This window comes from Phocoena phocoena, chromosome 9 (assembly GCF_963924675.1).
Source record: "Phocoena phocoena chromosome 9, mPhoPho1.1, whole genome shotgun sequence".
Classification (NCBI taxonomy): Eukaryota; Metazoa; Chordata; class Mammalia; order Artiodactyla; family Phocoenidae; genus Phocoena; species Phocoena phocoena.
The window spans coordinates 30,876,491-30,890,562 of record NC_089227.1 but is presented as its reverse complement, the minus strand read 5'-3'; the positions used below and the strand labels follow the sequence as shown (position 1 = coordinate 30,890,562).

General features: G+C 37.1%; 1 protein-coding gene across 2 annotated transcripts in view; it reads left to right on the top strand.

Annotated features, from left to right (window-relative positions):
• KLHL7 (kelch like family member 7) overlaps positions 1-14,072 on the top strand; it is a 62,244-nt gene that overhangs the window by 36,641 nt on the left and 11,531 nt on the right. For both annotated transcript variants that reach the window (XM_065883690.1, XM_065883691.1), the window contains exons 8-9: positions 10,417-10,657; positions 12,893-13,094. In XM_065883690.1, the coding sequence (XP_065739762.1) occupies positions 10,417-10,657; positions 12,893-13,094 (443 nt within the window). The remainder of the gene's footprint in view (positions 1-10,416; positions 10,658-12,892; positions 13,095-14,072) is intronic.

The window sequence follows — 14,072 nt, the reverse complement described above, 5'->3', positions numbered from 1 at the left end:
GACCAGGGCTCCTGCAGCTGAGATTATAGCAGAGAGTTAGAGTCTAGAGATCTTGAGGTCAGACTATGAAATAATTTTATTTTCCCTGCCAGTTGAAATTCCATGTAATGATCTGGGTAGATAGTAACAGAAATACTACATTACCCAGAGTGTTAACTACAGACCAAGTTTTAGTCAATGTGGTCCAGTAAGGAGACCACATCTGGCCCTGCTACAATAGTTAGTCACCAGTGTGAGTCATATAAATCATAAGAGTATATATGCTGCCAGATATCAAAAAGACCTCCAAGGAAAGAGTATCAGGTTAGATTGGTTAAATACCATCATATTTGGACTGTCCCTGTGGGCTGCTCTCAGGTCATATATCTATCTCTGGTCCATTCCTCCATGTCCAATATATAGGCTGATTTTTTACTAAAGACATCTAGCTTCCTTTCTTAGTAGAAGACTGAGTGACTGGCAGGTACCATGAGGTTTCATGGCCTGTGCCATATAGTTCAATAAGCACGGTGTCAGTGTGCTTGACAGGTCGATACACCTACACATCTGTTTCACACCAGGTAAGTTTTAAGACTACTGACATTTCAGTGGCTATTTAATTTCACTGTTTTTTAATTTTTTAGGATCCTTTTGAGTCAACAGCAGGAAATTTATAAATAAACTTTTTTTTTCCCAAGGAAAATCTGAAGTCATAGGAGCTTAAATCTATGAACCACAGCATTCAGGTGGTGACAATAGTTACACCCCTCTTGTTTCCCGAAGCCTAACTTTGGTGTTGATTTTGACATTTAAAAAGCAATAAAGTGTGTTTTGATAGAAAATACTTTATCTTAAAGTAGATGTCTGTTTTGATGTACAGGGGGACATGGGGAATCCTGATTCCATTTGGGAGACAGCACTCTTTTTAGAATAAGGCAAATATGGAATGACAACTAGCACTTTGTTTTTGGTCTGTAGTTGTACAACTTTCCTTAATTTTTCTTTTTAAATTGGACAGATGAAAAAAAAAAAGATGGATATTCTGCACGAGCCTGGAAATGAGACTGTAACTTCAGAATTCTCATTTGATGTTTTACTTTGCTCTTATAAATGGCACGTTCCTAGTGCTGTTTTGTATACTCAGTCACAAGTTTTTAGACTTCCAGTGGAAAAATGTAAATAACTGAGGATATAACTACCAATAAAAACATCCTCATTCCATCAGTTATTACTTTATTCCCTAACACTGACACCATTAGAATCCCATTACAATATTTATTAAATATTTCTGTTAGAAGTACCAACCTCTCCTTTCTTTCTGCTAAAAACTTCATCTTGAAAATATTCACCATTTACTATTATTTATAATATTTTAATATAAGTTGGTTGTCTTTATTATTTCTAATATTAAAACAATTGTGAAGGCTGATTTCATTATGTTATTATTATTTACCTTGAATCTCCCAAGGTGAACATTATTTCATTATTTAAGTAGACTGCTTAATAATAAGTACTGTATAGGAATTGTTTTAAAATTCTTGAACGTAATATTTTCAGAGATACTAAAATGGTTTTAACTGTCATTAAACGGAACCCATTGAGTGTGTCCTATACCAACCCAAAATGATTGTTTTCACTGAATTGATCTCCTTCAAAGAGACAATTTAAGCAGTACTACTTAATTGAATTATCTAGAATTAAGCCAACATCCTTATAAACTATTATCTTTAGATATTCCTTGGATATTGCTCATGAGAGGCGGCAAATATTTGTATTAACTGCTGACTGAAAAATGATAAGAAAGAAAATCGTAACAATTTTTCTAGTAGATAAGTAGATAAAGGAATAGATAAAGAAATCTTGGGTTGCTATATTGAATTGAAATGATAGTCTTCTTGTCAGGGTCCTTTCATGAAGCCTGCTGAGTCTCCCCTTCCCCACCTGTACCTGTTTTTAAAGTTTTCAAGTGCTTATTGATTACTAAAAGAGTTATTTTTCTGAATCCAGTGCTCTGTTCTCTTAGAATTGGTGTTCTCAAATTGTAGTATGGGAACATTTTATGATATTGATGCCAAATAAAAGTTGACTTAATTGATCAGATTATTTGGAGTATTCTTGTCAGTGAAATGATCAGCTTTGAGGGCTTAAAACTTTGTAGGGGTCTTGGCTCACCACTTTCATATGGTGGAGAAATAGGAGACTCTGGGACTTCCCTGGTGGCGCAGTGGTTAAGAATCTGCCTGCCAGTACAGGTTCGATCCCCGGTCCAGGAAGATCCCACATGCCACGGAGCAGCTAAACCCGTGCACCACAACTACTAAGCCCACGTGCTGCAACTCCTGAAGCCCGAGCACCTGGAGCCTGTGCTCTGCAACAAGAGAAGCCACCACAGTGAAAGTAGCCCCTGCTTGCTGCAAATAGAGAAAGCCTGTGGCCAGCAACAAAGACCCAACGCAACCAAAAAAAAAAAAAAATAGGAGCGTATGCTCTAGAGAAAAAGGGATTCTGCATATTCCCTGCCAAAACCAAACAAGGAGTAAGACCAGCAGAGTGAGGACTAGACCCTGTAAATTGCAAAGGCAGAAAACCACATGGTGCCATATTTTATGGAACCATCAGGTTCAAAAGGTTTACCCTGAGTACCTTTTCTTATTCTTTTTTTTGGTCTCACCACCGGGGCTTGTGGGATTTTAGTTCCCTGACCAGGGATTGAACCCAGGCCCTTGACAATGAGAGCACAGAGTCCTAACCACTGGACTGCCGGGGAATTCCCTCTTAGTACCTTCTCCTACTTAAAACTCTGAAGTAGACTCATCACTGAGCTTAGTGTCTGGCCCAATGTGGGAAGTCAAGTTTGTGAGGATGAATGAACCAGTATAACTTTATATAATATTTCATAAGCAATGTTGTCAGTTGGTTTTATAGGACTGGATTTAAATATAGGTGGGCCCTAAATCAAAAGAAGTGAAGTTACTTTCAACACAAAACACATTTTCCTCTTGGAAATATTGTTTACTAAAGGTATCACAGTGCCTTTTCTCACAGTATCATAGCTACCTTCCCTCTTAAACAGGCCTTCACTAAGGAGACAGTCCTACACTGTCATCACGGTGGAAACTGGCAGTTATACGTTGCATGTGATTTTAAAAGACCTGTGTGTAAAAGAAGTGTAAACCTTATAGGAAAATGGTGTTACATTAAAAAATTAATGAAGCTTTTGTAAGAGTGCATCAGTAGTGTTTGTCACCAGCAAAAGAGTGTTGTAGGAGCAGTGTGCTGGAGTCAAAGAGTGAGTGCTTTTAAAATGATCAGGGGCACCTGTAAGAACGAAATATCCAAAATGGACAGCAGTAATCCCAGGTGGTTTGGACCTATAGCTGTGTCCTGCAGGGACTGACGTTGCTGGAATGCAAGTGTGGGTCAACATGGGTATCCCTTAAGCTTCCTTAGTGGTCAGTATAACAGGCGCCGGTGGTAAAAATCAGTGTTCTTTGCCGCTTATGCACAGTAAGTATTTCTCATACCTGATTGTTTGCAGGCAGTTTGGCTAGACAGGTGGTCCTCACATTCAAGTAGAAGAGATTGGAACACATTCTGAGGTAAATTCTCAGTAGAGTGTCTTCCTAGAATGTCTTCCAAAATAGGAATATTGAGAGCCTCTGTTTTGTTTTCTTTTCAAGCATCTCCATAACACACTTTTGTAGTTTTGTTGTAAAGTCAACCTCACAGCCCTTGTACCCTACAAAGGTGCAGTACCTGAAGTTCCCACCTTCAGGGATCAGTTTCCTTTTGTGTTTAGTCACTGTGCCTTCCAAAAAACCCCAGTAAAAATACGACTCACCAAGAGAGGGATGACTTCAGACTCTCTGTAAGCCACGGCCAGCTATAATTATTATGAATTAACAGATCAGTCCCCTTAAGGGACAGAGAGGGCAGAAACAAAGCTGTAGGTATTTGACTGAGGGCCACAGGTGGGAAGGGATAAGGAGACTAGGAATGATAAATCTGTGTGGTGTTGCTTTAAAGGACTCTCGTCATCCTGGAATTAGCTGGAGGGTAGTGGCTACATAAATGCAGGGCTAGAGGGTAAGAGGCTGAGGGAAACCTACAGGGAATGAAATAAATATTTACTACACCATGTCATTCAAAAATTACTGTTGACTACCTTTGGTGATTGTTCATATGATGACGCAAAGGCACAGTAAGATCTTTTATCCTAGAAGTATTAAATCATGTTCAGATAGGTTTCTTGTGATATTTTCTGAAAATTGGTGATCAGTATAAGAGAAAGCTAACCTCAGTTGCTATAAACAACAGCAGATTGTACCATAGCATATTGTACAGTTAGCTGGTTATAAACTGCAGTTTGAACAAATATTTTGTCATATATTACCAGTATGACAGTTCCTCTAGAATTTGAAATTTGGGGATTAGGCTGCAGCAGGGATTATGAAGGAGTCAAACTCAAATTGTATGAGATGTATACAAGCTTGAAACAATTAGAGAACACAGAGGCTGAGGTTGGTGAAGCTGCCACCGAATGTAGCCAATTAAAAGTCCCGGTATGGGATAGGTAATGACAGCCTTGGTGGTCTAAAAAGAAGAGATTCCCCTGGGTTGAATTTGTTCATGGAAGTTTTCTTGAGGGACACTTATTGGTAGAGTTTAGATAGGAAGAAAGAGAAAGAAAAGAATATATTGAGTCCTAAGTCTGAATATATCTTTTTGGTTTGGTAAGTATGAGTATTAAAAGTTTTCATTAAATGCATACAAAGTATTATTTAACTGAATGGAGTCTAACTTTTTGCTTTAAAAAAAAAGAATTTAGATATAGGTGGAAGAACTGAAGGACTCAGCCATTGGTCTTTTCTCTTTTGTGAGACCTTTTTTTGGGTCCCTTGTCTTCCTTCCTCCCTCCTTTCCTTCCTTCCTTTCTTTATTTCTAAAAGAAAGAAGCTGTTTTGTAGAAAGAGCATTTCAAGTCTAGGTATAGGAGCTTAGTCAAGTCAGCCTTTCTGAACTTCAGTTTTCTGGTCTATTAACAGAAGGTTTAAATCTTAGGATTTGCGTTAATATCAGTTATGTTCATTTGACTCTTTGATCTTCATTCACTGAGTCTCTTTCTCCCTGCCATCCTTAAGTTTTTCTCATTTTCCCATATTTAAATGTAAAAAGGCTTGCCATCTCCATTTTGTTTTTTTCTTTACCCTGCCTAACTCTTCCAAACCTCCTGACTGGGTGCATTATCTCCTATACTCCACACATCTGAGACAGAGTTGATGTTTGTCCCATTGGTGAGAACATTTTATTAAATGGGTATGTTACTGCATTTTGAGATTTGAGACAATCATTTAAAGTATAATATGCCTTCCTGTGCCAAGATAAAAAATTACACGTCAGAGTTCATCTAAAGGCAGATCTTGTCATTGAGATATCTGGCAAGGTGCTAGCGCAGAGATGCTCCCCTGCTATTTCATGTATTTTCTACTGAAAGGACAAGAGCTGATATTGAGCATAATATTCATATCAGGTTTCACTTTTGAACTGAGTTTCATCTCACTTAAATTTCTGAGTAGATTTGAGTTGTGTGTCTTGGTGGTATCGTTTTAGTTTGAGAGTGGAGGGGGGAGAACATGTTGTGACTTTATAAAACAGTAGTGATTCTTAATTAGTAATTCCCTTTGAGCTGGTGTCTGGCCTCACTTCCCACTCCTTGCTAGTTTTAACTGATGAGTAGCTGGGAACTGCCCGTTTATATGTTCACTGTTCCTGAGTTTATCTAGCAGCTTACAGTAGCACAGTCACGCCCTGCCCACCCACCCCCAATTGTGGAAGCCTTTTTTCTAGCTGTGATGCTATGTTTTATGAAGAACTTAAGTTACAAGAGTATTTTCTTCCAATGGCTGATTATTAAATCCCTTTCTGGACTTTGGGAGGTTAATATGTTTACAGAAATATCTGTGTGATCCCGTTGAAAATGAGTGCATTTCAAAGTGGGTACAGCCTAGGAAATTAAGTACAATCAAGTGTTCACTTCTAAAAAACTAGATATGCCCTAATAGTGTGCTATTTGGAAGGAAGGCAAAGACTGTTTCTGATCCATCTTGTAGTTGAAATTCAGCTGCATAGTATAATAGCTATTTAGGTGTTTTAAGTTTTTAAAGCCTTAACTTAAATTACTTTTAAGTCCACATTTATGTTAAAACATTTAGTACTATTACGAGCATCTGACGTGAGAAGTTGTTTTCTTTGTGCCATACTTTTGGTACTACTTGCCTAGTTGTTGTATTTACTTTTTCTGTTTAAAAAAAATAATATATGCTCATTGTAGAAAATTCAAACATAGCAAGATAAAAAGGAGAAAGCCAAAGTGCTCCCAGCATAACAAACAGTCCTCAGTAGTTGGTGAACATCATTCCAGTTCTCTCATTTTTTGTTTTTAATTTAGAATTTTTTATTTTTTTAATTTTATTTTTTATTTATTTTTTGTTTTGGCCGCACCTCATGGCATGCAGAGCTTCCCTGACCAGGGATCGAACCCATGCCCTCTGCATTGGAAGCACAAACTCTTAACCACTGGACTGCCAGGGAAGTCCCCAGTGTTCTCACTATATATATGTGGGATCATGCCATACGTGCTATTTTACGAAAACTTTTTTTTAACTCTCTCAGCATTTATATTGTGGTGGTATTTTCATGTCAATGAAAACACCATCCTTTTTAAGGGCTGTGGAGTATTCCTCATAAGGATATATAATATTATCATTTATTTGTAATAGTGACTCTATTTCTGTTTTGTAAGTAAGTTCATTTGTACCATTTTTTTAGATTCTACATTATATGTGGATATCATATATTTGTGGTATCATATATTTGTCTTTCTCTGTCTCACTTCACTCAGTATGACAATCTCTAGGTCCATCCATGTTGCTGTAAATGGCATTATTTTGTCCTTTTTTATAAGCCACAGTGTTTTGATGTACTTTTCATGACACCGCTTCTAGGAATGTTGTGGCATCTGGCATATACCTCCTCTCTCCCCTAGCTTTGCTTGATTTTCTCTCAAAATGATGCAAAGTAAAGTTCTCAAGTCTTAAAACTAAAAAGTTTCTTTCATTTTGCATTTTGGTTGTCTTGATTATTGTTAAAATTTACATCTGTAGTGTTTCTATTATTAGAGGATTCATGTGTTTTCAGAATAAAGATTATATTAAATCAATCCTTACTCTCAAGGAAAATAGCAGGCTGATGTTTTTACCCTAAGGCATTTGGAGAAAAATATTACAGCCCTTCAACTCAAGAAGGGCTTTCACTTTCACTTCCTGTAGCAGTGTCCTACAGCTGAAAAGTCACACAAGACAAGATGTAATGGCATACTCAGTCATCAACTGCAGACTTCAGTGTGGTAGGGATTCAGAAAAAGGAAATCAGGGAAGCTTGCAAAAAGAAAAGGAGTCTTGAGCTTGAAAAAAGTCTAGAATGTGATATGTCACAGCAGAGGCAAGAAAGACTGACTGGGACCAGGAAAGACAGGACTTTATACATGGGTATGTCTGCATATATATGTGTGGACGCATACATGGGTGATGTGTCGGAACTTAAGAAATCCTTCTACCTGTGTTTTTTCTAAGCTTTCCGGTTTTCTTGTTTTCATATCTTCTCAGCAGCTAAGCATATAACCTTGCCTGGAATAGGTACTCAGTAAAAACTGCATTAAATTATATTTTTAGGGTAACAATTTCCTGCCCACACACATACACTGTGACTCTAGTGCTCTTCATCCATCTGTTGCTAACATGAAAGCTCCATGCCCTTCTAGCTTGCCTTGTAGCCTGTGAGTGCTGGGAGCCATAAGTAGTTCTTCCTCCACCTACAGGCCCCAGGTTGGGAGTGGTCCCATGACTAGAATAAGACCTGGCAAAGATACCCACTGAGCTGACAAGCATGACTTCCCATCTGTTTTTATCCCCTCTCTGCTTGCTTCTTCAACTGCACACATCTCCTAGGTAGTATAACAAGTTATCAAAGGGCAAACGTTAAATCACATTCTCAGTACTTTATTTTGGATGGGGGGTAGATTGAGGGAATTGGGTAGATTTCCAAGGGAGGTTGGCCCATACACGCACAGAAAAAAAAGACCATAAGCTCCCCTGTGTACAACCAAAGGCAGATATACTCAAACATAGGTGCATTTAACACCTGACAGGTTTATTTAATGAGCCCAAATGTAAAGCATTACATTTTATCTGAAATGAAGTCTACTTTGCATTCCAGGTAAAAAGAAAGATATTTCACTTACCTGTGTAGAAGATGAACTATTAGGCAGAATATTATATATAGCTAGTATTTATCAAGCATAGTGTTTAACATGTATGGTGACCAATGACAGTATTGGGAGAGTAAGAAAAGATTTAAAAACTTGAGGACTTCTAGAGAAATGAGAGCCCACATTGCAAGTAGATAGAAACATGTGCCTATTCCCGTGTTACACACACACACACACACTGCAGACACACAAGCTAATCAATTTTCCCTTGAGCTTGGAGTTCCGAGAGAGCAATGCATTTTAATTTTTAAATATGAAGTATAACCAAGTCCTATATGACTTATGATCATCTGTTCCCTACTCAGACCCTTGAGTAGTATTGGAAAGTTAGAATTATTCTGTTACCAAGCTCTTTGAAATTATTTCATTCTTTGGAACCTCATAATCTTAGTGTCTAAGTGTTTAAGCTCATCTAGCTAAAAGAAGTAGTATATTGTTTTTTCAGTTCCAGCTTCTACCTGGGCAGTTCTTTTTAATTTGAAGAGTATATCAGGTCTTGGAGACCATTTCAAAAAATATCTGGCCAACTTTCTCATCCTGAAATTAAGGAAGAGTTTAGAAAGATAATGTTTTTACGGATGTCTTTAGAAATTATGGGAAAATTTGCATATTACTTTCTAATAATATCAAATAAATTGGGTGTAAGAGTGGCAAGACTTGAGATTCACTAAGTTAATGTACCTTATTAATGAAATTGTATTTTTCTGCTAATGAACCTGGTCAGGTAGGAGCTACGAGTAGATTTGCATAATATGTAAGAGTAATTTTGTTTACTTTTGAGGTATTGCTCCCTGTAGAATATTTTATCGCTTACTTTTTTTCACTCTGTGGTACACAGTTTCCCCAAGAAAACAAATGTTTAAAATATTCTTCCTCAGTTTTTCAAATCCATTGAGTAAAACTGAAGCTTCAGGAAGATGTTACGTTTATCCTGCAGTTTTGTGTGCCTACCAATAAAAATACCACTGAGTAACCCAGGGGGCCTCATAGACCCTAATTTGAGAATAAGAAAGGGATTAAGGCTCTGTTTCTCTGGTCACCTAAAAAGCAGAGTGTTTATCATCACTAGGAGTCAAGATATTCTCAATCAGGAACTCTTCTTTTACCTAAGAGACCATTTCTTACGTTCTACAATGCTTTGATCTAATTCAGTGAATGCCTGAAAAACAGGACATTAGCATGATAGATATCAAATTTTCCCAAAGGGAAATCCACATTAATAAATCACAGTGCTTTGATTGATGAGATTGGAAATTGTTTGGATTTCTATCTGACCCTAATTACTTTCAACCATCTTCAGAAAGCAGCAGGAACACTGTAACTTCCTTGCTTTAAAAGGGGGAGAATCCAACAAGCTATAACTTTGGGAGCATTCCCCCACATATTTACATAGAAGAAGGGCACAGGTGTCCTTGGATGTCATCAAACATAGGAATCAGTGGTGCTGTGAACAGCCTTTATTGTGAAGTACTGATAGGTGCCCATTTCTTCTCATTGAGAAGGAAAAAGTTGTTTCCAGACTACTCAGGTTATTCAAGTATTTCATAATATCACAGCTTTAAGAGTCTGGCTGACTATTACTGGCTCACCTGAATATTTACGGAAAATTAATATCTCTCAGAAGTCTACAAAATGCCTTCTGGCTTTAGACATTAGTAGGTTAATGGCAGTTAAAGCTTCAGATTATCCATTGATTCTTTATATCCCTATACATCCGGCAAAGAAGGGATGTGCATATTTACATTTGAAAAAAAATCTTTCTTTAAATAACAAAACTGCTTATTTTAGTATTTTCTTGTATTGTTATCCTCAATAACAGAAGGAATAGAAGACGGGGTGTTGGTGATACATACAAATGTATTAAAGTTTATTTTAGAGCCAGAAAAGACCCAAAGCCGTCACTGTCTTCCTCTTGCCTTCTGCCACAACTAACCAACATTCTGAAGAAATCACGCAAGGTTAAATAATAGTCTCAAGCCAAACATTCTTATATGTACTCTGATAAATTTAACATATTCTTATGTTTTGTATGTTCTCAATTATATCTTTGCTTCATCCTTTCCTATTATAGTTTTCCATTACTGAAATCTTCCTGTCCTTTCCTGTTACAGGATTATAGCTGGACAGACATCCGCTGCCCCTTTGAAAAACGAAGAGACGCAGCATGCGTGTTTTGGGACAATGTAGTTTACATTTTGGGTGGCTCTCAGCTTTTCCCCATAAAACGAATGGACTGCTATAATGTCGTTAAAGATAGCTGGTATTCCAAACTGGGCCCTCCAACACCTCGAGACAGCCTTGCTGCCTGCGCTGCAGAAGGCAAAATTTATACATCTGGAGGTTCCGAAGTTGGTAAGGACTTATTCAGTATTTGTGTGTGCTTTAAAGCTGAGGGTCTTGGCTTTCATATTTAAACAGAGTTGGTATTATTTGTTCAGATACTTTTTGACAAATTTAAATACATATCTGTCATATTTTAGAGCACATTTCCCTGAAGGTTTACCTTACTCTTTCTAAGTCATTAATTTACGAAAACTTCAACTCCCTAGATTATGTTAACTGTCCATTTTTTGTCATGACAACGGTTTCATTGATGTCATCTGGATTTTAGTTTCATTGTTGCCATCTGGATTAGTTATTTTATATACGTAATATTATTTGCTTTAAAGATTTTGGAGTTTGGCTTACTCATAGACCCACATTCAGGCTTTTAAAATCTGTATTATCTTTGCTTTCTTTGTATCAGAAAAAAGTAAGAATAATCTTTTTCATTTGCTTTATTCTTTAACTTTGTTTTTTTCTTTTGGCTGCGTCGGGTCTTCGTTGTGGCATGCGGGATCTTTGTTGCGGCGCGTGGGCTTCTCTCTAGTTGTGACGTGCAGGTTTTCTGTCTCTAGTCGTGGCACGCGGGCTCTGTAGTTAGCAGCACTCAGGCTGTCTAGTTGAGGCACGTGGGCCTAGTTGCCCAACCAGGGGTTGAACCAGTGTTCACTGCATTGGAAAGCAGATTATTTACCACTGGACCACCAGAGAACTCCCTATTCTTTAACTTTTTAATGTAATGATTGGTAGTGGTATCTTAAGCTTATTGATCAGAACAGGGTGTGGGTATGGGTATAAAAACCTTTCTCATTGACAGATAATTTATAAGTGTCCACTAGTGTTCGTTTATTAAATGAATAATTTTTCTAAATGAATATTCTAGATGCAGACTAGCTTTTATATGCTTTCGTCTTTTCAAGTAATCTCTTTAGCTAAATAATGGGCTTATAAAGAAAACTAGGAAGACCAAGTAAATCTAAAGTATGGAATTTAAACGTTGTCTTTTTGTTTTCTTTTATAATTTTTATATTAGCCCAAAGACTGTTTTACTTTTGGTCAGCATATTTATTTGTTTTAAGTTTCTACCCCCACTCCCACTAGATGCAAAATGAATACAAGAAAGATTATGATTTTCTAAATGTGACTTGAAAATCATAAAAGATTATGATTTTCTAAAACACTTGAGTGTCTTATAGATATACTTTTTTGTGGAAAGTATTAGTAGATAACTTCATTTCTTCAGCATTTACTCTACTAAGTCAGTTTTTCACTTAAATGGTAACTCTTTTTAATCTGCTATATACTGTATATTTCCCTTTAGTGTCAACCGACTGAATCTGCCAAATTTGAAATGTTTAGAAAGTTAAAAAGAAGTTACTGTTAGTCATGACTATTACTTCTTCTGTTGGTTACTCTTTGAACTTTGCTCTTCATAGGCTTTGGTTTTGATAGAGACTTACAAGGGTGTTAATGCTTTTAAGCGTTAGAAAAGTCCAGAAAAGTGGGAAGAGAGCAATAATTTGATAAAGTTCTAGCTTCGTTTTTCTTGGGAAAGAAAAAAAGCACTTGATCTTTAATGGTATCATTTCTAAAAGTCTTTATTGAGCTCCTAAAATGTGCAGAAGTTGCAAAACAGGATGGGTGTGTTTTGCCGTTAAAGTGTATAATCAAAGTACACCAGAAACACATAACGATACTTTGAGTGTATATTCAAGCATGGACCGCCATGACTTCAGGGCCTACCCACACAACTGCTGAGAGCAGTCAGGAAGAACAGTTTTGTTAATGATGCAGTGGCTGTTGTAGAACATTAAATGACAAGCCTGAGGATACTCTCAGATAGTAGTCTTCATATTTTAAGGTATAGACTTAACCATCTGTAAACAGCTGTGTCTTTCCCCCTCTCTATAAACATTTGAGGTTCAGTTAATTCCCATCATGCATAACTGGGCTGGAAGACATACATAGTGTTTCTTAATTTGAAAATCTTTTGAAATCAAACCAATTTCTTTTTTTTTTTGTTTAATTACCAATTAATAAGTCTCTCCAGCAGATCCTTTTCTGAATATTTTCCAAGGTCTATACAAACAGGGGTAGCTTTTTCTGAAACTATTTCTACGTTTTGTTGTTGTTGATTGAGTAGAGAAAAGACTCTACAACCCTAAATTCTTTCCTCCAGTAATTAATGATTCAACTCTACAGTCAACTCACTCCAGGCCCACATACACACTAAGTTAAGCAAGATGGGGTCCTTTTCTTTTACAGGAAACTCGGCTCTGTATTTATTTGAGTGCTATGATACAAGAACTGAAAGCTGGCACACAAAGCCCAGCATGCTGACTCAGCGCTGCAGCCATGGGATGGTGGAAGCCAACGGCTTGATCTATGTTTGCGGTGGAAGTTTAGGGAACAATGTTTCTGGGCGAGTGCTGAATTCCTGTGAAGTTTATGATCCTGCCACAGAAACGTATGTATCAGTTTAAAACTCTTGCTACACAATTAATTGTATTCTATAAGCTCAATGGAAGAAGATGTCAAAAGGCAGAAGGAACCCAGCAGAAGGATTTTTGAATGTGCTAGGGTCAGGGGCATGTTTATAGCCTTGACCCTTCCTCTACACCTTAAGAAATAGCTTGACCTTATACCCCATGGGAGCCCCTCTCTTTCTATTCCTGCTTGTGCAATAAATAAATGTCTGTGAATAAGAAAATAGGACTGATTCATCAAACTCAAAATATTTTTGTTTGAGAGATCGGGAAGTGTAGAGAGGGGGAAACAATTTATGACCAGAAGTAAATTTGCCTTTAATTAGAAATATTATGTATTGGTTCATGGTATTAATGAATCATACCCCTAGGTATAATGTCTTTTTTGAGTTTGTGCTTACTAAAGTATGTTTGGATTCATATTTATTAAATAAAATTATTCTTTTTTAAAAAAATATTTATTTATTTATTGGGCTGCGCCATGTCTTAGTTGCGGCATGTGGGATCAAGTTCCCTGACCAGGGATCAAACCCGGGCCCCCTGCATTGAGAGCACAGAGGCTTAACCACTGGACCACCAGGGAAGTCCCTAAGTAAAATATTCTTAAGTCAACTGGGAAGTAAAATAACTGCTTTTAAAAGGCAAAATACAAAGAAATAAACGGTTAGCCCGTTTTTCTGATCTTGTAATTAATGATGGGACCCATTCAATACAGCCAAAGGATATGAGCCAGTTATTGATAGTGGGGGGATGGTAAGTATAGTGTAATTAACTAACAAGAAAATGAAGACAGGTGATGTTCCAGTCAGACCTTTTGTTGATAATCAGAAACATCCAAAGACCTTCAATAAGAAAATTAACTTGCTCATTTGAAAGGATTGTTCTTCCTTTACTAGAACAAGTTATTGGGCAACTATGTTCAACTTAAATGTTATGCCAAAGAGCCGCACCAAAACTCT